The sequence below is a fragment of the Ptychodera flava genome, chromosome 17 (genome assembly GCF_041260155.1).
Source record: "Ptychodera flava strain L36383 chromosome 17, AS_Pfla_20210202, whole genome shotgun sequence".
Taxonomy (NCBI): domain Eukaryota; kingdom Metazoa; phylum Hemichordata; class Enteropneusta; family Ptychoderidae; genus Ptychodera; species Ptychodera flava.
In genome coordinates this window covers 26,742,016-26,769,681 of record NC_091944.1, presented here as the reverse complement: position 1 = coordinate 26,769,681, position 27,666 = coordinate 26,742,016, and the positions used below count along the sequence as shown (strand labels likewise).

Here is a 27,666-nt window from a genome sequence, read left to right as displayed (position 1 = left end):
CATATGTCAACCGATTTTATTCAAAGTTGGTACAAGGACATTGACCTATGTCATACACATGCACATTGATTTGTTTTGTGATACGGTCCAATATTGTCCGCCAGGCGGCCATTTTTTACGTTTTTTTCATGTCCGGAACCATAACTCAGACATGTATCAAGTGAATTTATTCAAAAGTATTTTTATCACAGACCTAATGAAGAGGACTCTATTCTCTCTGAGGACCTGTAATCAAAGTACCCATTAACAAGTGGGGACTGTGTCATCAACGATGACTTGTTGATTACGTTTTACAATCTTTGCTGGTCTTATGCTTGTATGGACTCAAGAAAATTAGCTTTGACTCTCATGTGTTTTTGAAATTTGAAAATAATTTTTCCCCATAGAGTAAACAGCCATTTTCAATTTCAAATATTTTTCATAGGTTTGTAGCAATTTGCATTGTCTACAAGCAAATTTACCAGTGACCTTTGATTTTATTCTTGAATATGATAGAGAATAGTTTAAAGACACCTTTAGGAAAGTTTGTCGAAACTTTAAGTTTTTGAGATGTGAAATACCTTGAAGTAAGATTTCATTTCTCTTTCAGTCACAAGAGTGGCTATCGGCATTTCCAGATGTGGAAGAAGCAGTGGGTCACGAACGGAAAAAGTGAACCGACCATCAGAGCATTCATGGCCGATGTGCAGTTGCCATACTGGATTCAGTGCACCAAGCCAGACTGCAGGAAGTGGCGTCAGCTTGGCAAAGACAAGGGTCTCACCCCAGACCTCATTAGTAGATACCAATGTGGAATGGCTGCGACTAAGGTAACTTCCCTAAGCTTTACCTCACTTGAGACAAAACTGAGTGATAGGAAATGTGTTACAGTCTATAGAACAAGTAGATAAGAAGTATTTAATCCTGATAAATTGAAGGCTTACTTTTAAGCAGTGGTACGTGTTGTTCTTTAACTTTCAAAGTTACAAACGGGGTTGGTTAAGATAGCATGAAATAGTAGCTCAAAAGTTTTGCAAAATGTATTCTAAAGATTGACACAAATGCCCAAGTTCTACAAATGGTGACGTAGTCCACTGTTAGCTTTTGAGATGTCCATGTTGGATTTTTACCAAGTGAATAAAAACACATGTAAAGTTACAGTAATAAATCCTCAAAGCTGATTGTAAACTGTAATTGTGCTAAATTGCACAGAATACATTGGGACCTACAGGAAGACTTTGGCTGTCCAAAATGTGCTGTCCAAAATGTGGTGTGGAGCCCTAGTCAGATGAAAATTTTAATACAAAAGTATCTTTTAATTTGTGACTGGCCATGTTCATCAACTGTTCAGACAGATGAGAAGATTATTCACGGGTTTACCAGTAGACAGCTCAAAAAATCTCAAAAGATAGAAAAATGTATTGTTGGAAGGAAAATATGAGCAAAAGGAAAGATGTGTGTTATTTGATAGATTCTTATAGGAGAGAAGCATTACTGCAACTTCCACGTTGACTGCAACTTTACAATACTGATATGTTGATTTTCAGAATAGTCGTGTTATTACCTGTTCTGTGCAAGAGGACCCACGGGTGGATGATGTCATCAACTACCCAGACTGGTTGGGAAGTATGACGTACACGCCACTGGTCAAGAAGAGTCCAGCGGCGTGTTTTCTAGGCAACTATTACCCAGATGGAGTAGGAATGAGTCCCACCTGTCCCAAGTCATCACAACAAAACGGCGATGCCCATGGTAAGATCAATCATTGTTTTTGCCTTCTGTGTTTCCAATGATCAAAGGAGTGTCCATCAAATGACATGTAGTGTACCAAATGTAATTCCCTTGTTCTGTATAGCTATCTCATACAAAGTTTTGTAAGAGAAACAAGCATTTAGATCTGTTTTCAATGTTCAGAATGGGTTTGAACCAAACCATGGTGGCGAAAGGATTAACCCTTTCACCCTATGAATGAAGCTGTATAAAGGTCCATTCATTCTTTTTGAGGATAATATGGACTAATCAAACCTGGTTGTGAAAGGATTAATAATGGATAACATTATTCAATATTCTCCCTAAATTAAAAATTCTCCCGGCACAGTGACCGGTCTGCATAATCCTAGAATAAAGTTGTTTTTCTGTTTATGATTTCATTGTTTTCATACAATTGTAGTGCAGAAATTCCTATATATAGTGACTGCTAGTAGAACACTGGCATAACACTGATGCACAGTGAACGTAGAAAAAAGGAACTATATATGAAAATACACGCAAGAAACTGAATGTCTGAAGTACCTGCAATGCATTGTAACTATTTTGGAAGGTTTTGTTCTCCTATTGTCTGCAGATAGATTTTGCATTCAAACACAATATCTCTTTCAGTGTTTTAACTTGTATGCACCATACAGGTCCAAATTGTCCAAAAGTCCAAAATAGTCTTCCAGGTTCACTAAGAAAACTGTCTGCTTGCAATCTTGAAAAGGTCAAACATGTAGAACACACTTCCCGTTTTTGAAAAGTCAATAATTCTTGTCTCCTACTTTGTTCTGTGAAATTCTCCTCATTGAACAGGAAATCACTGGGACACCTTACAAGTGTTTCCATTTCAAGACCTGACTGACTCGAAACTCCTACTAAGATCTGATATATCCAACTTACATGATACCCCCTTTTATCATCATCATCCAAAATAACTTGAAATGTCAGTTGAGAAATAAAAAATTAGGTTTTGAAAGAGGAGCTTTTCAAATAGGTCAATTGAAGAGCAAGTGATATCCAACAATTGGCAAACTCCGAATATGAATTCTGTGATGAGAAAATACCGTCATTACCGTATGTTGATATGTCTATCCTTCTTACCTTGTCTTCTCTTATTTCTCCCCGATTCCAGGTGTCAGTTCATATTTCCAGCCATTCTATCAGCCGGATGAAGACGGCAAGGCATTCTGTGTCCGTCCTGACGTGATAGAGGATGATGAGATTGAGGAATTTCCGGAGCTGACCAAATACCGTGTGATGTATCTTGCACTTAGGAACATCATACTTGCATTGTGGAATCAAAATTGTAAGGTGAGCATATGAGGCCATATTGTGTGCAGCATAATATTTCAGCCAAATGGGCAAGTGTAACAAATACTAGACCCATAGTATGTCATTGTATCATTCAAAATTGTCTTAAAGGGTCTGTTTGTATTTATTCCTCATGATAGACATCCCTAGACAGGCAATGAGTTCTGAGATAAATGTGCCCCAGTGTTCGTCAGGTGTGCTATCAATTGTTGCAGCCAATGAGATCATAGATTGTACAGGCAAGACCAGTATCTTTGAGGAGTAGCTGGGGACGTTGTTACAGTGTAGCTAATTTAGCTATCAACATCATACTGAATGAGAGTTGTATTTCTGTTTGTAGTTCTGTACAATGCAGAAACTGTGGCATATAATGAAGCCAGGATTAATGATTGTATACTTCTGTATCTTTTTACTTTGTTTTCAGTGAAATTTGATTAATCACAAGGGAATACGAAAACATCCCTAGCAACTCAGCTAGATGCATTCAAACTTCAGTGCACAAGCTAGTATTTAGCTACTGTGAGAATATCAATATTTTACACCACAGGATAAAGAGATAATTGTGACACTAATAACAATAGCATAATGCAATGTTGCTGTCATTCAGTCAGTATAATTGGCTCATTTATGGAAAGCTGTTAGTGATAATGTCAATATAATGGCTTCATTCAGTTTCCTAGCAAAATTCATCATCTGTTTAAAGCATTGCAAGTCTTGATAAAGATTGTTTTGTTTCAAAAGTTAATACAGCAACACCATGATCATATAATTGTCATCTAGGTAGAATTTTGTTCTCAACCACTGAGGAATTTGTGTTTTGGATAGTGATTCCATTATTTCATATGTTTACTATCATATGGTGTGACTCTCTTTAGAAGGATGAGTGGATTGCTTTTGATTATTGTAGATTGGATGTTGAGACTTATGCCTTCTAATTTTGAGTCAGTTTAGGAAGTGCTGAATCAGTCCTATATCTGCACCAAGAAGGTTTGAGAGGGCTTTGTTGAGTCAGTGGCTTGTGCACCTGAAGATCGCTGGGCCCAACCTTCCTGTTGAAAACAATCAGGTGTTCTTAGGGGGCCCTGCCATAGGTCTGTGAAGCAACTGAACCCCTAGGATTGTATTGATTTGTAAAACTCTTCAGTATGGGCTCAGTAGTCCTCAGTTGCGCCATGTGACACTTCAGTCTGTCTAGGACAACACACTGATATAGGATGAGTGTGTTCTGGTGACTACCCAACACACAAACTGCCATGGTTTCGATTCACTGACAAATCAGTATTGGTATGCCATTGTATTGCAGGAAGTGTTGACAGTCAGCAAGTGTTCACAGCATTGCATAGTGCGGGGTCTCATCAGAATTTCCTACCTGGCTCATCTTGAGACAGTCCTACAGTCACTGACAAAGAAAGGTCTGGTAAACGTTGGCATCCTACCTCAACCACTTAATGCCATTTTACCTCAGAAGTGCAATCAGGTAAGTCCACCATATCTGACTGCAGACAAACACATCTTAGCAAACATTTGTCATGTGATCAACAAACTTGGATTTGTAATACCTGATATTATTGATGATTTTTGACAGAAAACAGGCATTTAACAACATTCAACAAGACTACAGTGTTTTATTCAGTGATTGGAATTGGTATTTACCCTGTAAGAGTCTACAAACATTCACTGTGTGTTCAATGTTTTACTGCCAAAATCTAAGGGCACCAGAATTATGCATAGTGTTGTGCATACTTCATACATATCTGACTTTTTGTCTCTGCCCCAAAACACATTTCAAAATGAGTCATGTGAAAATTTTATCTCCTCAAAAATACCAATATAGAAAGCACTTTTATCTCGTCAAAAATACTAATATCAAAAGCACTTTTATCTCTTTTTTTATCACAGGAGAAAGTCATAGTCATAGGGGCAGGGATTGCTGGGCTTGCTGCAGCCAGGCAGCTATCCTATAGCGGGATCAAAGTTCAAATCCTTGAAGCCAACAAGCGAATAGGAGGCAGAGTTTGGGATGACGAATCACTGGGACAGGTCATTGGCAAAGGGGCACAGATTGTGACAGGGTGTATCAATAATCCCATCATGGTGATGTGCCATCAGGTAAGAGTTTGTGTACATGTTCTCCCTATTTCCAAAGTGGAATGACTGATGTACCATTGCCATCAATAGGACCAGTCCAAGAGTTGTTTGATTCAGGGGTGTTCAAGGACATGAGATGACAAATCCTTAAAGGGGAAATTTACCTTGAAAATTAATTTGGAATATTAAACTGATATGATCATTGAAAGGCTTTCAAGTCAATTTTATTCACTTTCACTCACTGGCTAATGAACAGCAGTGTGCTAAAATACCGGAAGTGACGTTGTAAACTTGGTCATTGAAAAAGTCGACGCGTGCAACGACAAGCTTTTCCACTTATAGAATGGCTACAGAATATAGGGGCCAAGCACTCAGTGTCGATGTTTAAGTCAAGCAGAAATAAAGTTTTCTGCTTATACCACTTTGAGAAGGACTGTTTTTAGCGAAAGTTGCAAGCCAAACTTCTGAACTACAAGCCTAAAAGAAAACTATCCAGGGCATATCCAGCCCAAGTGCATCGCTTGTACATATGGGACTGTACGTACGCTCAGGTACTAGAAACGGAATGCTGTAGACAGGACTGCCGGTTCTAGACTAATCATGGCTACATCAGGGTGTTCTATCTGTGACACATTAAATGCTCAAACTTTTAGAATTAATGTCAATCTCTTTACAGCCTTGGCATTACTTCGGTATCGGCATAATTGGGTTGACAGGCATGGGCTGACAGGCATGATTGATCGCCGAGAGGAATTTGAACTTTGTCATCAGAGCTAGAATAGTCACTTTCCAAACTTGAGTCGCTGTAACTTTCAGACGATGTCAGTCTTGGATCATTGATTGCTCGTTCAGGTTCGAAGTCATTGCCGATTATCTTCACCATTATGATTTTCAGTCGAGCACTGAGGTTTGCGTACCGCTTCCCGTCCTTTACTTGGCGTAGAAGAGCTTGGCTGTAAGTGACCTGGCTTTGAACTCGCTGTGTTCAAGACGACGAGCAAGTTTGATACGTCACTTCCGGTTCCCGTGCGTTCTGCTTGTGGCCACTGGGCTAATACGCGCAAGTGAAAGTGAATGAAACCAACGCTATTTTGTTTATTTTTCACTAAATAACGACTTGATTACTTGAGAAAGGCTGGGTAAATTTCCCCTTTAATCTTTGCCGTACATATTTTTGGAATTCAAGACTTCTTGTGACTTCTCTCAAGAGTGTGAAAACGTGTTGAAATGTAAAGCAAGTTGAAAAGAATGTACTTCCATTAAAGTTAATGGGAATATTTTCCAGATGTTAAACAAATTCCTAGACTATTTAACCCTTTCACCACCATGGTTTGGTCCAAACCCATTGTTATCAATAATGGTTGTAGACATGTGCACACGGAATCAGGGTTGAACACGTAACAGATGTACAACTATTAAATGTGATCAATACAGATAATTGGTGTAAGCCTGCAGGACAATGAAATTATATCAATTATCATATACCCACATTCACGTGCCTGTGTAAAGCTATGGGAGAAAGCGCCCTCAGATCCGTGCATTTTTTTTACGTATCACGCCCCGGCCCGGTGCCCAAATATGGGCAATCGCGTGCATTTCTGAACTACCTCGATTCTGGTTACTATGCGCGTTGCTATCCGCAAACGTTCCATCCATACACAAAGCCAGCGCGAGATTAGGAAAACGTCTGCTCGCTCAGATCGTAGTTGCGCGTGGCGACAGTGGAGCCGCGCCGGTGACATCGGCTTTTATTTCTAAATTCTAGTGAAATCCTGTGTATACTAAGTGCGTGCCTGTTCATTATAAATTGCAAGAAACTGACATCACGCTTTTGTCCTTCTTACACCTCGATTTCAACCTGGATCTCTGTTGGTCACGTAATAGTACGGATGTTGCTTTGCACGTTCTAGAATCTGCAGGTAAACAAATGACGTCATTATGTATGTCAATCCGCGACGGAAAGCGGCCATCGTATTTATGAAAAACTGACACAAATGGCGATGAATTTCTGATATCGCACGCATTTTTATCTCCTAGACAATGTTGAATATATGTAAACTACATACGGTATTTATCATTCCATAAGGTATATGATAAAACCTTTACGGCCCTGATACGGCTTTTGCAGCCCTTGGTCGTACGGCATACGGGCCCTCGCACGCTCGGGCCCTTCTGCCGTACAACCTCGGGCCGCAAAAGCCGTATCAGGGCCGTAAAGATTAAACTATACAAAAATTTCTGTTAACTTCTGTTATACAATTGCTTGCTATGCCATAATGGGAATTTGATCGGGTTTCCACGCAGCTTTTTTCTCTCCCAAGTAGCATGATGCATTGTTTCATCTTCACCTGTCGCCAGGGAGACATCTTCATCAACAGGGTTTTCATATACGCCACTTACAAGTTCAAGCCACAACACTACAAAAAGTCAAGTTTGTCATATAATTAACCCACATTGGCATGTAGACAAATTGCCAATTTTGCACCCTGTTTGCCTTGTTAAGTGGGTAAATATGGTATATATGCAGTACTTTGCCCACTATGCTCATCTGGGGAAAGTATATGAAAAAGTGGGCTCTTCGCACAGTGATAATCATGAGTATTAATGTTTCATTATTCACCTCATTATACAGGGTGGTTTAGAGATGAGGAAAATGGTTGACAAGTGTGAGTTATTTCAAGAGACTGGTAAAGTTACAGACAGAAGACTGGACAGAAGGGTTGACTTCCATTTCAATGCAATGTTAGATGCTGTAGCTGAGTGGAGGAAAGATGTCACAGAAGACAGCAACCTTGGAGGTAATAGCTTGCCACCCCTCTTTGTTTTGAGCTGTCTATTCATATGATGATAATCAAACAAAGGATATATTTTCACAACAAAAGAATATGCAAATTGGGTATTGTTATGTAAATTACCAACTCCATAGGTTTCTGAAGTTCATTCATTTGCTTGCTAACTTGGCTCTGTCCTGTCTCATTGCTTCTTCAGACAAACTACAAGAGATGCATAAAATCTTTGTCAATGAAACAAACTTAACATTCAACGAACATGAAATGAAAATTTTGCAGTTTCACATCAGTAACTTGGAGTACGCATGTGGTGCTGATCTATCTCAGGTAAGTACATCAGATAATGTGGAAATAGTGTGAATTGTTATCCAAGTCTTAAGACGTCAGTGTTCCCTCTCTGCCAAATTGATGTGCTTCTGACGTAAGAGAGTTCATATTGATTCAAGAGTCCAGGGCATAGTAGAAGACCCATGCCAGCATCACACTAAACTAACGAATTACACAAAAATCACAAATATACTGTATAGAATTCAGTCAAATCAGACAGACAGACAAACAGACAGATACAGATACAGATAGATAGACATCTAGACAGAGACAGGTTGACAGATATGTAATTATTTAAGTCATGCTTACTCTAATTGCTAACTGAGAATGACTAATGAAGTTGATATAATGTTGTCGCACTTCTGTAAATTTACTACAGTATCAGTACTTGTTATTGAGTTCGGGTTAAGTCAGTAAAAATCATATTTTCTTTGCTAAAATGCAACATATTGGACACGTTATACCTCACTTGACCTGATAGTGACTGATGAACTTGGCAGGATAAGGGTTAATCTATGGAACTTTTACCTTGCCCAGGTGTCAGCTTTGAATTGGGACCAAAACGAGGAATTCCCACAGTTAGCAGGTGATCACTGTATGTTACCTTGTGGCTACATGACATTACTCAATAGTACAGCACAGGGACTTGATATCAGACTCAACACAGAAATCACAGACATCGACTACAGTGGCGATGAAGTCATACTTACCAGTGTTGACGATGAAAAGTGGACATGTTCAAGGGTAAGTCATGGTCAGAAACTTTGATGTTTAGAGAATAATTTTTGTAAAGTGAACTATATTGGGTGAGTTTTCCTGTTGAACCCTTTAAGTGCAGTAATTTTTCCCACCGAAATATTAGTACAACATTTTGCCAATTTTGTGATTTTTCTGTTATTATTTTGATAATTCTGGACCAAATGAACATCACTTTTCATTGGCCCCAGTTTCTGACAAAAAGTTTTGGGATACTCTTTGAAAAATTGACTGAGTTATATTTGTAAAGTGACAAAACTTGACTTTGTCACTCAAAGGGTTAACAGATGTAAAACATTATAGGCAGGTTGACTCGGCTATGGCCAATCAAATGCTGTCACTCAAGCACTGATCATACTAGCTACTTCATGTCTTTTCAGTATGTTTTGTATACAGCATGGAATTTGCACAGAAAATTGAAGAAAAATACATTGACAGAAGATAATGTCTTGAAAATCAAAAAATGAGCATTATTATTACTAGTTAGCCAGGAATTTTACAGCACAGTGTGCATAACAGTGACATCTTTTTACATTCCTATACCCATACTGTTCAGTACTAAGTCTCAGAGTATTTGAATATGGAGGTGGTGGTTTGCAAGCTTTGCTGTATTCAAGTCAACAAAGTTTTCCCTTTAATCGTCAATGTTATTTTCAGAGTGATGTTTATATAAAGTATAAAGATCAATGAAATTCATATCAGTAAATTTTTGTAGATTACTGCGCTCAATCTTGATTATGATCCAGAACACATGGTCATTTTCCCAGTCAGTAAGACAAGCAACCAGCAGTCACAAAGGTCATTCATTTTGGCTTTAATATTTTCATCACATAATTCTTGATCAAACGTTGTTTATGTCCAGGAAATGGCAGTCATTTGGAATGGTCACTGTAATAAATAATAATTCTTTATTGAATTTCTGAAAATTGATTGCAAACTCCACAGGACAGCAGATGCACAGGATTTGATAATAATTTAGACCTACCAGGAAAAACTGGGCCCAATCTTTATGCCAAACTTCACAGGACAGCAGATGCACAGGATTTGATAATAATTTAGACCTACCAGGAAAAACTGGGCCAATCTTTATGCCAAACTTCACAGGACAGCAGATGCACAGGATTTGATAATAATTTAGACCTACCAGGAAAAACTGGGCCCAATCTTTATGCCAAACTTCACAGGACAGCAGATGCACAGGATTGATAATAATTTAGACCTACCAGGAAAAACTGGGCCCAATCTTTATGCCAAACTTCACAGGACAGCAGATGCACAGGATTTGATAATAATTTAGACCTACCAGGAAAAACTGGGCCCAATCTTTATCACAAAATTAATCAGTTTTGTTAGGGCCTCCCTACCTCTATGAAGCAACTTGACCCTTAATGATTATGTTAATTTGAAAGAAATTGTTCCGTGTAAGACTAGTATTCTTCAGTGTGGGTCTAAAGCATTTCACATATGGCAAGATATGGTGACTTTATCATATACCTATGCCCTGTATTGTGTCTGTACTGAGTTCAGTGACATGATTTATCATGTTGATTTGCATGTCAATAAAGTGATACGCCCTGTTGATTTGCATATGAAAGGAATGATCAGCGCGTCTTTCTTTCATTCATTCAATTGAATATTTGCATATGAAAAAGTGATACGACCTGTTGATTTACATAACAAAGCCTGATACGGCCTGTGATTTGCATACCGGACTACTTACATGGTGGCGCCCTAATCAAAACAAACTATGGTGCCCGTCTATGGTTTTGACTTTGACTACGATATCATGTCCGATCTCCAAAAGTGGCAGCTTTTGAAGCATAGGGAAATGAGGGGTAACTAATAAAACACATGTGTCGATATCGGATTAACCTGCTAGTAGTGCTACCAATTTGAACAAATTAAAGAGCAGAGCATCATCACCGTGGGCACTGACAGATCGATGACAGACCAGCTGTTCCGTCCGTGCATAAGCACAGACGCGCAGACGACAAGCAATTCGGACATGTCGGAGGACCGGCACATTCAAAAGCACAACTTTCAAAAATATCGTGTATTCATGGTAAATGCGTCTGGAAAATAATACCAAACACAACACTTGCATGTACCGTACCGATTCGGTAGATATCCTACATGTTTGATGACAGAGTTCAAGCATTTCTCTGCTCAACCGTAAAATAATTGGCAATGAGCCAGCTGATAGATTACGTCAGACGCTAGTATATCAATCCGCCTTAGCAAGATGACGCAAACAAATGTAGTCCATCAAGAAAAACCACAGTGAAACGTATCATATTTTAATATACGAGATTTATTCATTCAATAACGTGGGCATAGGTATATGATAAAGAAGTTATCCCTCGATATCACCTCTTGGTAGGGTCGTATTGCTGCTCGTGCGGTTGTGGGCCGCATCACACTCGTCTTCGACTCGTGTGATGCGGCCCACAACCGCACTTGCAGCAATACGACCCCACCAAGAGGTGATATCGAGGATAACCTCATAGTGTGTATCATCATAACTTAATAGTGCTGGTTTGTTAGGGAGCCTCCCTACCTCTGTTAAGCAACTTGACCCCTTATGATTATGGTAATTTGAAAAAATACTTTAGTAAAAAGCCCAGTACTCTTTAGTGTGGCCCTAAAGCATTTCACATATGCCAAGATATGGTGACTGTGATTTTCATATTGACTTACTAATGCTGGTTTGTTTCTAAAGGTGGCATTGTGCACACAACATTGGCTTCTGCCGACAAAAAATTTTGAGACATTTTTTCTTTTTGTGCCAAAATTTGTTTGTGCAACTTGTAGATTGATCCCTTGAATTGTGATTGTCATAATTCCAATCTCAATGGTAGTGGCAAAAGAGTACCAATTGTTCCATTTCTGTAAGAGTGAAAGACTCTTCAAAATTACAGACAAATGTTTACTTTTGCATATCAATGACGTGTGAGCTGTGACATCATTGGGAATTAGTCCTGTAGGCCACAGAGGATAGCAATGATTTTACTATGTGCACATCCTAGTCATCCTGAGATCTATTTTCAGTTCAGGAATGGTGTTACTCTGTGAGTTCTGAACACAAGTTTACAAACATGTTCCACTGTATTCAGCATTTAATTGTTCAACTGACTTGTGGGCACTGAGAGTGGACAACAGATCTTTACAGAATGGTATTTGTAGTATGTTTGCCTCTAAATCTGACCTCGTGTCCACATTGGCAAAAAAAAATGCCATTGAAATAACTCATAAATCTTTCCTGGTATAATTTGCTTTGACAGAAACTGAAACAGGAAGAAGATTTTGTGGAAGTGAAAGAATGAACATACATAAAATATCACAGGGAAAACTACAACTGAAAATAATTCTTACATAACATTAAATGTTCTACTGTTTTCCAGGTGATAGTGACTGTTCCTCTGGCAGTACTACAGAAAGAGAAGATATCTTTTCAACCCGTGTTACCACCAGACAAATTAAAAGCCATCAATAGTCTAGGAGCAGGAATTATTGAAAAGGTGTGTAAACAACTTTTATGTTCTTGAAATGGTGATCACATTTGATTTCCAATGGAACCAGACTTTGAAGGGGAGAGTAGCTGTAAATTTTGATACTTTTATTACTTTGTTTTTATAAACGTGCACATTTTCCCTTTCTTCACTTTAAGGTATGCCAAAGTCCAAAGTGTATATGTATATATGTAGTGTTACTGTTGACAAATGAATTCTAGTCTGGACTAAAATTCAGCTGTCAACAGTAACATAGGACTTTAACCCTCTTTCTTCCAGATTGGAATTAGTTGTAAGCTACCATGAACTTACCGAGCAGTATCTACATCTAGTTAAAACTGAATATTAATTGCCCAGGTATCAGTTACTCTTACATCCCAAGTCCTTTTTAGTAGTAACCCAATACTATAAAATGCTATCAAACACAGTAAACAGTGCAACTACTTCGCTTTACTATGTCTTTACTATGTCATCGTTTTGATGTTCGTATCATGTTGCATTGTAGAGTTTGTATTTTTAACGGAGTATTTTAATGTACTTGTTTGTATTTTAACCAGAGAATTTTTATGGTACTTTTATTATATTGTATTTTCATCTTGTATTTTATTGTAAAGCGGTTTGATATTTTTTGATGGAAATCGCTTTAGAAAAAATAAATTATTATTATTATTATTAATCAAGCATACCAACTGGGTTCACCCATGACGTGTTACAACCACGTCAGACTTGGTACGCTTAAGTAGACTGTCATCTGGAGACAGAGGATTAAAAACAAAAGCCATGATGACAAAGTTAAAGGTATACTGTCACCTGTTCCAATTTTGCCACAGTTACCGTGAAAAGAGAAAACCTAACCAATCACAGATTTTAAGCGGGTGGCCACTTTTTAAAAACAAGCGCCCTCACATGGGCATTTTGAATACCAAGGAACGCCCCTTTGACCAACATATATATATATATATATATATATATATATATATAATATATATATATATATATATATATATATATATATATATATATATATATATATATATATATATATATATATATATATATATATATATAATACACTTAGATTACAGATGACTGTATACCTTTAACATTATGCGCTTTGATATGATTATGGAAGGAGAATAAAAAATATTTTACAAATAGAAAAATGCATACATCAAATTTTACAGCCAGTGGAGCTTTAATATGTGAGTTGTCTTCTTACAGGTTGCTTTAAAATTTCCCAGGAGGTTTTGGGATAAGAGAGTACAGGGAGCTGACTTTTTTGGACACATACCTTCTGATGCTAAGGAAAAAGGCCTGTTTGGTATCTTCTATGATATGACACCCAAGGTAATACAACTACCTATACACCCCACATTTCCATGTACAGAGATCCAATCTTACTATAGAAAACAATGAGGTTGTACCAAAATTTGATGATGAAAGGGGTCAATAGTTTCTTCTCCTTTGAACTGTAGTAAATTTTACCATTGCCACCATTAGCATTATCACAGCATTGTATTCTTGAAGATTTGAAAAAAAAACAACTTAAAGCATGTCCATTTTCATATCTGTTATCCATGCTGCATCATGTCTTCATGAATTACATCAATTTTAAATCAAAGCACAATTGTAAAATTTAGAGGATCTTGGAAGTTGATTAATTTTCCTAAAATTTTGTGAGTCAAAGTGTGGACCAATTTTGCACCAATTATGCCATCTCTGTTCGTTACACAGGGCAATCCAGACGGTAGCAGTATACTTATGAGTGTAATCAGTGGTGATTCTGTCTACACCATCCAAGACATGACAGATCAAGAAATTCGTGAGAAATGCATGCAGGTACTCAGGGCTATGTTTCCACAAGAGGTGAGTGAATTCCTCATTACAACATAGGTGTCTGGGAAATACCCATTGTGATTTACTAGCCTAAAGAGGGCGCTGTAACTTAATATGGTAAGTGAAAGTACTGGCTTTCATAGAAAGTTAATTTCACTTTCTGCTATTGGAGGTATGTTTATTTGCATCTTATTTTTCCGATTGCCAATCTTAAAATACACTGCATACTTTATTGAACGTTGTCATTTTGTTTGTTAGCATATCTATTTTTCAGTGATCACAACAAAATTATATTCTGGTGATTAATTATAATATTCATACAGTCGTGTACAGATGTCTAGTCTTATCTTCACAGGTGTAGAAATTTATTGATGTTATAAAATGAATTTATCTAAACCAGTTGCCATTGAAAACCACTGTTTACATGACTCTGTCAGACATACAACGCTTTATTCCTTGCATACTTGGAAAAAACAATGCAGTATTTTCATAGTCATGAGAATGGCAAACCATGCCACTCCTTATCTCTTTTGACTTGTGAAAATATTGCTACAGGACGATGCAGTGTGACTCTGTTGACTATAGAAAACATAATGAGTTCAGTAGATTTTGTGAAAATATGTGAAAAATCCCACAGCCAGAGGTGAATCAACTGATATTTTGTTTGACTTCACATATCTTTTTTTTTTGATCTACAGAATGTTCCTGACCCAACGCATTACTTTGTCACCAGATGGAGTGAAGAGAAGTACGCTAAAATGGCATACAGCTATGTCAAGCTAGGATGTACAGGGGAAGCTTACGATGATATGGCAGAGAGTGTCAATGACAAAGTGTTCTTTGCAGGAGAGGTGAGTATTCACATGTACATCCAAGTGTGGACACTGCACACAACTAACTTGCTTTTGTGATGCTCCCGCAACCAGGCAGCAGATGTACCTAAAAGAAAGAAATTTTTGGGAGACTTCAAGTAAAACCCTTTTTCTGCCAGACAGTATCACTTCCCCATCTTCCAAGTCAGTAAAAAGTGGTATTGAGCCAAAACTGTATGTATTTTCACCCACTAGGCTTGGTCTGTTATAGCATCTTTAGTCCATAAAAATCAAGTTTACAGTATTTATGTTTTCAACAGCCTTCAAATGTTCAATATTATGTTAAAATACACGATACACAATATGTTTTGCTTCACTAATTTCAACCATCTTGACCTGACTGTGAAATATGAACTTGGCAGGTAAGAATACATCATCATCAGCTGTCTAGTTAAACTTCTGAGGACTAACATATGGGTTTCATTTTACAGGCAACAAATCGTCAGTTTCCGCAGACTGTGACAGGAGCCTACCTCAGTGGAATCAGAGAAGCCAACAAAATCATTGACCTCTAGCCTAGCTCATCAACATGTGCCAATGAACTTTGACCTCCAGAGTGTTTATACTTGGGTTCACTTGTACAGAGGGAAAAGACGACAAGAATGCCAAATGATTGACATCGGTGAAGAAATGCGCTCTGCCTCATCTCTGATACTTAGATGGAAATTTAACATTACGCGCCGAGTGTTTCGGAAATATTTCAGTGGCATGGGATCAAGAAACACACGTGCTTATCAGTTGTACAGAACTTTTACTGGATTCCCAATGGTTTTCTCACATATAGACAGCTTTCAGGTTAACAAGTGCCCAGTGTGTAAGGTACAAGTGTTTAGATTGCACATCAAAGCGGTGTTGCACAACCCTTTCAACTCATTTCACAATCAGAACACTATTAACCCCCTTCACCGCCATGGTTTCACCCAAATTCATTGTTATCTGTGGTTAGTATGGACTTGTCTATAGGGAATTAGGGATGAATAGGTTAAAAACAATGGGAATGTACCAAAGTGTCCCCTCCAACAGCAAGATTTATAAAGCAGGGTATGATAATGGTTTCAGGGTCTATACCCATACAGCGCCACTTTGTTTATGTTGATAGCTTTAGATGGCACCAGCTCAAGTTTTGCTTGCTACAGTTTATTATTATTTTTCGTCATTTAATCAAACTGACCCCACAACCCAATATGATCAGATTTCTTAACCCCATTGAGTCGAGTTTGAAATTTCTTCAATTCAGCCCTACAGCATTACATTTATAATATGTAAAACTACTTTGAGTCAAAGAGAACACACTTGAATCGGTGGTATGTCACCGTGCATAGAGGGCGCACTATCTATGATAGGTGAAACGAGACTGAACAAATTGGATTTATTATTCTATCATAGTACCCATATTACGTGATGGTACTGTCTGATTTTATTGATTCAAAAGTCCTTCAGTATTTGTTTATCAAATCCCTACTAAGTAAACATTTCATTGTGCAGTGATAGTCAAGAGCTTACAGAGATCTACAATCAAAGTTGAATAGCCCAACATGCACTACAATTAAGGTAGAATGCGCCTACAGCAGTGTTTTGACCACTCAAATTACTACAACATTTCACTGATCTGTTTGTATGTGGACTCATATTGGAGTCTGTGAAGCTTTCACCGTCCTGTTTTCATGAAAATAGAAAAGTTTTTTTTGCATGAGGTTAACACAGGGTGTAGTGGCCTTTTTGAATTTCAAATATCCATAATTTTAAGCAACTTGATTCTTTAATCTAAAAATTTGCACAGTGACCCCTGATTTGTTCTTGATTATGTCGGAAAAAAGTCTAATGTTTGTACAAGAAAAGTTTGAGCAAAGTTTACATCTCTGTTTCGAGGTGCATGTTACCATAAGAAATCTGTTGAAGGGTACAGTGTTTCTGTCACATAGATCCAGTTTAACACAGAAACAGTTACAGCTCTGTGTAGAATTACACATTTCATTGCCTCTTGGTCATCACAAAACAATGGCTACACTGTACGGTCAGTGTTTTAGCAGAGGTTTCGCTCAAGCCCAGAACTGCAGTAACACTGTTATTCCATTGTTGATTTGGGATACAAAACGGAAACTTTTGTAAACATTTATCGGCTAGCCACTCCTTAACAAAATACTTATTGTACTGATTGATTCCATGGTTGGTAGGGGTTTCTTGGTCTTGATCACCTGACCACAGCAAAACAATTGTAATAGTGTTACAAGTGATTTCTTTGTTACTATGGCAATCAGAATTGTAGTGGAATATGACAGGAAATTAACAGACAAACGTCTGAATAAACTAATAGGCAAACCCTTATATAAGATGATGCACGCTGACTTTTGCAATGTTTTACGGCCAGAATGAAAAAACGATTCACGACGGCAGTGCAAACAAAATATCAGTGGCATGCACACATGTATTAAAGAACATATTTCATCGTCATCAACACAGATGGTTTTGTTTGTACATCTGCCCATTTAAATTCCAAGATTTACACATTGGAGTTATTTTGTAGAACATGTAACGGCCTCAAAATTTTCTGCTGCTTGGTGAGAGTGTCATTTACGGCACTTCTGAGACCCGTCAAGTTTATGCAGCTCATGTTTGGCTTTGTCAGTCCAGTGGTGAGAAGACCGTTAGCTTGAAAAGCAGTGCAGGTAAATAGGTAATGTTATAATAACATGAATAGAAAAGAAAAACATATCTTCTGGTGAGAAAATGGTAAATTATGCAAACTTGAATACACGACCTATGTCAAAGAACAATAATATATTTATCAAGATTTCCACTTTATTTGATATAGGAACTGTGTAACATGGCATCCCTCCTTCAGATGTGGCTAATTTTCATAATCCAGTTCAAGTTATGACCCTGTCACCCCCATTCTCTGTATATAGGTTCAACCAGTAAGTAAGATACAATCAGGCTATACCAAAACACACTACATGTAATGAAAGGGCTATGACCAGGACGTCTTTGATGTTGAGTAAACCATGCATTGTAATATTGGTTTCAAGGCATCATCTTCTGATAACGTTATCTGCATCTCCAGACCTTGATTCTTGCTCTGAGATTTTAAAATATTGGCATTTCCATCAGAAATAACGTCAATGGCACATGAAACAGTTGCAAGCTTTAGAAACGAGACTTGAAAGTGGATATTCGATATGAAATATTTTTTTGCTGTATATGTACTAATGCAAGAAAAAGAGAAATTATATTTTGTTGTTTGTGTATACCAAATAGATTAAATATGTCAGAAGTGAAATCATTGTCATGTCCACCATGTGCTTCCAGTGAGAGAAATTTTGTATTGTTCATAGTTTACGAATTCATAGCTGTACAGTACTGCTGTTTTGTCGGTTTTCTTGTAGCTTAGAATTTCGCCAAGGTTTTGAATTAGCATTTCATGACTAGCTACTGCCAGGTAAATCTGTCGCTGTCTGTAATGAGAAGGTAAAATGTACATATGTTTGTGCAACTTGTATAAGTGCTTCACACTTTCAGCTTTCATACTTGGAAAAAACATATTCTAGGACTGTTTTCCCACACAAGCCATCTTAGCATGCCTAGGTATAGAAGTTAGTGTAATGATATACTAGTATGTTTGTTATTCTGATTTATTGACGTTTGCTCAGCACTTTATCATCATGTGAGAGACTTTAAAAAAAGACTGGCACTTCAGAGCAACACTGGGCCACATCCCCCTTGTGGTAGCAATCAGTCATTGTCTTAGGGTGCCTTTGATGTTGAATAAATACAAACATACCCCCTAAGATGGTGGTGTATTCTCCCATAGCTTTATCGTGGGCCTAGTGTTTCTCAATAATGTCTATAAAACTTGGCGACGTGAACTTAATTCTTTCAGACAGTCATGTGACTTTGACAATTTTTGTTTTGAGATGTACTGTTTTGAACAGGGATGATGAGCTATTGTAACAGTGGTTTGGATCCAGGCCTACAGAGCAATGCTCAACAGATATGTGGTATTAAAATTCATCTCGCCAATATCTTTTTTTACACAGGGGTTTCATACTGTAACGGACATTCAGGGGTTGAAATGACACATGGTAGTTGTACAATTTATTTCATCAATTTGAAGATACAGTCATTCCATGCTGAAAATTCACATCATTGTTTTAGAAAGCACATAATGCCTGTGAGAACAACTCCATTGCTCGGTGCAAGAGTGTTTTAAGTCATATTTTGGGTCAAAAACAAGGTTTTTTATATTTTTGTGCAGCAACTTACAATCTATGCTAATTGAAAATTTAGAACTCCGAATATGCACTGAAACCAATAATGCAATATTGATTTCAAATTTCTGCCAGTGCAAATTAAAACTTACAAGATCTTTGCCAGCATATTTTCAATTCACTTTCAAAACATTGAAAATCTAAGTTATATACCCACTGGCACTTGGCCATCAAACTGTCTTTTGTAACTGTTAACCTAATTATTCTTCAGTAGTTTCAAGCAATGTCATGGAACAGGTAACTAAACTACTCTTTCAATTGGCATTGCCACAAGTCATGGATTCCGATGGCAACAGGATTGTTCAATATGGCAACTTGAGGTCAAAGGGCAAATATTTCTACCATTGCAAAACCTTGTTTCTTGTAATAATGAAAAGACTTCACTTATCATGTGTAACATTATAGCTCCCAACAAAATGTTTCAAAATTGAAAGTGTCAGATCTTTTTGGGTTTTTTCGCTCCCATCAACAAATTAGTTTTCTTATAAATTAAATTCTGGAAATGATAAAACACCATGTTCCCTTTCAAGATATCAGAGAATACATATCTACATAATAGTACCTTTTGTAGATTTAGGAAGTCCTGTTTGTGTACCCACTTTGTCATCCTATTTATCCATATTCCCTGAATGAAAATGTATAAAAGATTGTTTGAGTAGTTTTTCTTTGATCAGTGTAGGAAAAGTGTAAGTTGTTCTTTTTGTAAGTCATGGACGTAGAAAAAATTCACGTACATTTTTTTCAAGGGTAGACATTGATTGTTCAAAAGTGTCATGTTAGTTCTGATATTGTGTAAGTATACTTGTAGTGTGACTGTTTCAGACCTCATTGATTTGAGCAACAAGTGTGCATTGTAGATCTGAAATCTTTTTCGGATGTCATGCCACTTTCTTACAGTATCAGAGTTTTGTTACTTGTCAAAAGGTTGTATTCATAGGTCTCCACAATCAACCAAATCTTCATTTCCCATTGAATTCCAAAACCCCATCTCTATTCCAAGTAGACGGATATAATCTTATGTCAGGGATGTCCAGCTGTAATGTAGCTATCATAGGAAATATTATCAGTGAATAGTTTAAATACAACATTATAGATATGAACAAGAAACTGACAATTGTACAATTTTTTTCACACACAAAATTTATGATATTTATTGTTTTCATTGACTTAATTCCAGCTGGTCTGTGTAATTTGCATACTACTTATTTTACCGTAACCTTTGTCTTGGTACTAACATATTATTTTTGTTTGTGAAATGCAAACATACTGTTGGTAAGATGAACTCAAAAAATGTACAAAATTGAAGTTTTATCATTGCTGTTGAAATACAAGGACGATTCCTTGCAGGAATCGAGTAGTCTGTTAATGAATTCTACCATTTTTTTCCGATATATTTTACTGTCGCACTCTGATTAAACATGCCAACTATCAGTCTCTGCAGCCATCAATGCATCAATTTTTTTTCAAGGACAGTACTAAATCTGTCAGTTAACTTATGAAAAATTCAAGATACTGTAATTCTCAGCATAATATCCTTCAGGTGTTACAAGATTGCTTTGTGAAAGATATCGGCTGAAGATTTCCCAAATGAACTTAAACTTTTTGAGGTAGAATAATAGTCTCATTTCTTTCTATTCTTGTTGCTATATTTTGGTATATAGACACTTAGTTTCAAGCGTAGAATTGTGATAATCAGAAATTCAGTTCTTGCCTCGATTATGTGGCAAAAAAATGCAATCTGAATGAATGAAATGCGCTCTTAAAGGTATGCTGTCACCTGTTCCAATTTTGCCACAGTTACCATGGAAAGAGAAAATCTAACCAACCACAGATTTTAAGTGGGTGGCCGCTTTTTAAAAATAGCGCCCTCACATGGGCATTTTGAATACCAAGGAACGCCCCTTTGACCATATATGGGCATATTTAGATTACAGGTGACTGTATACCTTTAAGCCAAGCAGTCCTAGTTACACTGTATACATATGCAAACTTTATGAGTGTATGCAAATGACCTTTCACAAAAAAATATATTCATATGGTGAAAATTTGTTCAAAATCGAATGTGATTTCTGTTACTGTCACTAATACAGAATCCCCTACTGCATATTGTGATTACGTATCAGTAGTGTAGAGTTGGTATCATGTATCATGTGGTGTGGACTTTGTGAATATTGAAATCAAAAAAAGCACTGCATTTCCAAAGAATGTTAGCGTTTCCGGTTATGTAGAAATGGAAACCTCAAGGGTCTTGGGAATGCAGGACTCAACGCTTCCACACAAATGTGCTGTCCTACTCCACATTTCAACTTGTAATTGTCATAAAATTCACATATTTTCATAATGTACATCAATTATATTATGTGTTTTTTTCAAACAAAGTGTTTTTTTCCTGTAATTTATTTGCATTTCTAACCATGCTATATTCATCAACTTCTTTGAGTGTTCCACTCCCTTTTCTCATAATATGGAATGATCCTGTCATGATTTAGGACAGGGTCGTACCAAAGTGTACTCAAATGAGAGGGGTGGATATCAAGCTTGGTTCAGTGTATTGTAGATTTGAAAAACACTGCGGAAATTTTGATATAGTTTTGCTGTCAATAAAGGCTTCAATATGTGATGAAGTGCACATACGCATACCATGTGATATCAGTGTATAAAGTATGAGTAGCATATAGAAATAACTGGCGACGCGCTGACCATTAACGTTTATTTATGGGCAAGGGCGAGAGGAAAGCCAAAAATTAACGGGCGAGGCTTGCCGAGCCCGTTAATTTGGCTTTCCTCGAGCCCGCGCCCATAAATAAACGTTAATGGTCAGAGCGGAGTCTGTTATTTTCATTATATTATCAACGAACCGAAGAAAACCGTCAAAATTTGCGAAAATTTCAGGAGCGAACGACAACTGGGCCCTAGAACTGAGCAATACCTGACGCACTGTCACGCATTCTGTAAAATATTGGCAAATCCGGAGATATTTTCAGAAAAACAGTATCTCAACTTGGCTCACAAGTGCTCCATTTTATTTTGTGATTGATTATGATTTACATTTCAGCTGTAAAGTTACGATACTTTGAGTTGTTAATCTTATTATTAATATTCACAGGCATGCAAACAGACCATTACTGTGTATTTGTGGTCAGTCACGTGGTTCAGCTGGACCAATCAAAATGCGACAGGCAGGGTATGGTATTAGAATGCATAATTGTGTCAGTGTTCATTTGTAATAGAGTAAACTCTGAGATATGGGGAATGGGTGGTCAAATTGTAAGAAACATATGCAGAGCAAAAATTTGTGGCTTTTGCTACTGTTTTTTATATGACCTGAAACTGAAAGAAAAATTTGCAATTCAGGAAAAGATTATACTCTGCTGAATCTTTAACACTGCGTCAAATCTTGACAGAGAAAAGAAACCTGAGAATGAAGTCATTCTGACAGTCCCTCCTAAGATAAAATGGTCTATCCTTTAATATCATCAAAGTGTATTACACAACTGTTCAGTGTGAGACCATCCTCCCAAGATTTAATCGTCTATACCTTAATATTGTGACTGTAAACATGATTGTTGTGAGACCAGCCCTCCCCGAGATTTAATGGTTCATCCCTTAACATCATGAATGCATGTGATTGTTATTAGACCAACCTTCCCAAGATTTAATGGTCCATCCATTAACATCGTGTCTTCATTATGTGACTGTTGGGAGACCTGCCCTCCCGAGATTTAAAGCCCTAAATAGCTGTGAATTTTACGCATTATTTTCATGATTTTATTTTCAAACCAAAGTTGGTTGTGTAAATGTGCTTAGGCCAAAAAAAAAAAATAGTTTGTTTCTCATCCTAGGCATCTAGCAAAAATGATGCGGTGACGCGGTTTTTTTTTTTTTGCTGCTACTTTTTTTTTATTCAACCATCAACAACAACGCGCTTACAACATGAGAACATAGGAATGCATGCAGAGATAAATGCACAGCAAATTTTTAGCATATCAACAGTGCTGCTTTTTGACTATTAGTGCAGAATGCAGTTTTGATAGCTTTCAATGACATAGTGTACAGTTCTGAATGGAATGTTACAGCACTGTGTGATGTTCAATGTTCTGTCTAGTTCAGTTTTGTATATCATAAAATATTTGTGTTGCTTTAGTATGATCTGAACGGTTTAATTTGTTCTTAGTTTTTTTTCGTTTTTTTTTCGTTCCCTCTTGAGATGCAAAAAAAAAAGGTTGGCGCAGCGGGTCTACATTGACGCGCGCGGGGATGAGAAACAAACTTTTTATTTTTTTTGGCCTTACTGAAGGACGTGTCTAGAAGTATCACTGCTCACTGATTTGGATCATGCCTGCGTGTTTGAACAGGTGAAATATAAACGGCGCCGCACTCATAAAATGGCGCCCTCACGGAAAAATTAGCTCAGCATCAAGCATGGCATTTCTTGCAAACTTATTCTCAACCTTGTTAAAATAAAGTAAACCAACACCAAAACTTAATATTTCATATATTTATTTACAAGTTCTTCAACTGATTTGAAAAGTGAAAATCTTGTAAAGGACAGAGACAAGCATTTCACATTTATCACAGGTAAATACAGTAGTCTTCACTTATTGACATGTACCGAGGAAGCACTACTTTATGGAGGTATGTAAGGGTGCCAGAAATCGACAAGTGCGGGGCCAAAGTGAGGGCCAGCACAATCAAAGTGCGAGCGAATGTGAGGGCTTGAAGTGAGGGCTCTCACAATCGAAGTGCGAGCGAATGTGAGGGCTTGAAGTGAGGGGTGCCTTGAACCGATCAAATTTGGGCTCAGGCATACGAAAAATGAGAGTCAAAGTCGTTTTCAACGTTGAATGAAAACTTACTATCTCCAGAACACAGTCGCGGCGCGGCATAGCTCTGTGAACAGTTGAACGGCTGAGCGCGGAACGGGTACACAATGACATGCGTACAGATCCATGACCCATTACATCACTTCCGTCTTTTTCGTTAACCTTTTCGTGTTTTTTAGTCATTGCATTTCAAATATCACAGTTATCCTTTTTATTATTAATACATGCAACTCAAGGGAGCGATACTTCTTCTGGTACCATTGTACGACTATAGCGCAACTGATAACTGTGACTTCAGTCAAACCAGTTCACGACCTGGTCACGTGAACTCTGATACTGTTTATCCGACATGGCGTCGTATGCGGAGTTTTTGCCGGAGAATTTTCGAAGAAAGAGGAAACTTTTTTGAAGAAATTTTAGAGTGGCTTGTTCACCAGATAAAGTAAGATCATGCCTTGTAATAAACATTAACTCTGTGATAGGCATGTAGGATGCCAAAGAAAATTTGTGCATTTACGTTTTACACTATCGCCTACTCATTGCCGGGACTAGTTCAGGAAACGGACACACACAAGCAAGAAATGCCGTTCAAACAATAAATACATTTATTACATGAGAAAAACTATGTGCAAAATTGATAAAACATTAACGAAAGAAATTCAAAGAATTTGCAGTTCATGCGCGGAATAAACTTCGGATGTCGCGTTGTCGATACAATTGCCCTCTTCATCGAAGTCAAACCCGTCGAAGTCTATATCGTCATCTTCCCCTTGTAATCAAACACGAGTCCTACGGCTTCATTTGATAAGTCATCATCGAGTACCGGAATCTCCTCGGAAATCATGTTGTCTTCAGTTCCGTCGAGCGCATTCGCGATACCCGTGGAAGGGAACGATTTTTTTCTCCAAGTGAAATGAGCGAATCGTACTTGATCGACACGTTCAAAAACGCGACTATCGTAATGTTCATGTTATGGTAGCCAAATGGCATCGAAATATTCGATTCGTACTTGATCAAGATGTTCAAAAATCTGCTTATTTTGACCGTAGCAAAATGACAGTTACGAAAAGACGGTATTGTACTAGATCGAGACGCTCAAAAACCCAACTCTTATAATGTTCATTTACATAGCGAAATCCAAGTGGAATTTTATCGCCAGGAACGATAGAACCGTTCCCGATTGAAATGTTCCAACATCAAATAATAGTGTGCTTGTTTTGAGGTTTGATACTTCACTTTGGCACTAATTGTGACTTCGATAAGCAACATAGGTGTCTTGGATATCCTTGTCTCATTACATGACAATGGCTGTATTGTTCCAGTCAGAATTTGGGTGTACCCCCTTGGGGGCGTTATAAACGAACTAACAGCCAATTACGAATCGATAAAATAATCCTGGGGGCGTTATAATCGGGCGGGGTTTTAGAATCGGAGGAATACGGTACAACAACTTAATAAAAGACTTAGTCGATCGTAAGAAAGGTGGTGTTGAAACATATTTCAACTGAACGCAGTGGCTACTATTTCCCAGTAAAATACGTAACTTTCACAAACTCACTCTCTCTCTCTCTCTCTCTCTCTCTCTCTCTCTCTCTCTCTCTCTCTCTCTCTCTCTCTCTCTCTCTCTCTCTCTCTCTCTCTCTCTCAGCTTGTATAAAAGTCGAAAGTTTTTGCTTCCGAAGGGGCGCACGCATAAAATACTGAACGTGTAACTAAAACTCACCGTTGAAAATTTTCTGACTTTCAAAATTAAGCCGGTTGTACTGTCAACAATAAATAAGACTTGGGTCTTGGGGACTTTAGTCCAAAGGTTAGTTTTCTGTTAATTAGTTGTAGTTAGGTTTGCAGTGTTTGCCCCATAAGCCAGCGACTAATGAGAAACCACATCACTCGGGTTTCGAAACGCAAGCGTCAAAGGGCCACTCTATCAACTTTGTAACACCATAGGTCCGGCTGCGTCTCGCCATAAGCTTTCCCACACCACGGTCTGCCACACAAACAAAACGTTACCGTACACACCAATCTAAACTTCCCTACAAATATCTGAAGCGAAACAAACATTTCAATAACACAAAAATCGGATAAGAATGTAGGAACACATGCATTTTCGAAACGAATCAAACACAAACTCGACACAAAAACATTTTGGATAGTTAGGTGGGGAGCCTCTCTCACATTCTTTGCATTCGAGTCAGTCCTTGAAAGTCGGGTTTGACGAGAACTGTAAGGTGGTGAAATCTCCGATATATATCGGATATTTACCCGAGATTTGACAGAATCTAGTATCGAAGCTAGAGTCATTTCTTAGAAGTCGGGTTTGGCCAGAACTGTGAGGTGGTGAAATCTCCGATATATATATCAGATATTTACTTGCGATTTGACAAAATCTAGTATTCTCTAGTATCGAAGCTAGAGTCAGTCCTTGGAAGTCGGGTTTGGCCAGAACTGTAAGGCACAGCGCAAGTCATACTAGTATCGTTTAGTATCGATATTTGTGGCGAAGGGAAATTCGTCTTGGTGTGACTGATGGAAAGACAAGCAGACACGATGTGTTCTGTAATTCTGCTACAACACACACATTTTATTCCGTGGTTCTACTTTTATATATACACCAAAGCATAGACCCTCGAGAATAACGGGACAGGCAACTGCTGTGTTTTTTTGTGCGATCTATCTTGGAATATATTAAGTTTATTTGCCAAGCGGTCCCCGACAACAATACTTCGTACTTAACACTGAATCTCATTATGTACACTTTGCTCTTGCATGGCACGTTCCGAGTAATGACACAGAGAATTTGAGGGTTTTTTGATACTCAGTCATGGTGAATGTTCTGGTAACGATGAAGATCACAGTTTTTCTCGAGGGTCTATGACCAAAGTTAATGTCAAAGTTGACATAAAATAAAAACAACGGAAAGGTCAGATTTGCATATTTGGCTTCATTTAACTAACAATAAACTAATAGATAAACTGACGCTGTGAAATCGTCATTAGTATGTATACAGAACCCTGGATAATAAACAGAAAGTATACTATCTGTTTTGCATTATTTCTGTCGGATTTCCATTCCCGACAATATTAGAGTCCCCAAATCGCCGATAAATATCGGGTAAATATCGGAGATTTCACAGATCCGGCGTGCCGAGGCACAGGGCAAGTCATTCTTGTATCGTCTAATATCGATATTAGGGTACCCACATCGCCGAAAAATATAGAATAAATATCGGAGATTTCACAGATCTGGCGTGCCGAGGCACAGGGCAAGTCATTCAAGTATCGTCTAATATCGATATTAGAATCCCCAATCGCCGATCGTCGATTTAACAGACCAGGCATGCCATTGCACCAAGCAAT

The 27,666-nt window shown here is 37.8% G+C and overlaps 1 protein-coding gene and 1 long non-coding RNA gene across 3 annotated transcripts in view; both read left to right on the top strand.

Annotated features, from left to right (window-relative positions):
• Positions 1 to 22,116, top strand: part of LOC139115909 (lysine-specific histone demethylase 2-like) — a 34,447-nt gene extending 12,331 nt beyond the window's left edge. Inside the window, exons 4-16 of one of the 2 annotated variants that reach the window (XM_070678331.1) lie at positions 590 to 809; positions 1,527 to 1,731; positions 2,867 to 3,045; positions 4,349 to 4,522; positions 4,945 to 5,154; positions 7,766 to 7,931; positions 8,122 to 8,249; positions 8,787 to 8,993; positions 12,407 to 12,523; positions 13,736 to 13,861; positions 14,249 to 14,380; positions 15,049 to 15,201; positions 15,654 to 22,116. In XM_070678331.1, the coding sequence (XP_070534432.1) occupies positions 590 to 809; positions 1,527 to 1,731; positions 2,867 to 3,045; positions 4,349 to 4,522; positions 4,945 to 5,154; positions 7,766 to 7,931; positions 8,122 to 8,249; positions 8,787 to 8,993; positions 12,407 to 12,523; positions 13,736 to 13,861; positions 14,249 to 14,380; positions 15,049 to 15,201; positions 15,654 to 15,737 (2,101 nt within the window). In that variant the 3' untranslated portion in view covers positions 15,738 to 22,116. The remainder of the gene's footprint in view (positions 1 to 589; positions 810 to 1,526; positions 1,732 to 2,866; positions 3,046 to 4,348; positions 4,523 to 4,944; positions 5,155 to 7,765; positions 7,932 to 8,121; positions 8,250 to 8,786; positions 8,994 to 12,406; positions 12,524 to 13,735; positions 13,862 to 14,248; positions 14,381 to 15,048; positions 15,202 to 15,653) is intronic. The other variant, XM_070678332.1, reaches the window with a different exon arrangement.
• LOC139115917 (uncharacterized) overlaps positions 1 to 27,666 on the top strand; it is a 214,437-nt gene that overhangs the window by 165,887 nt on the left and 20,884 nt on the right. The gene's annotated exons all lie outside the window — the stretch shown is intronic.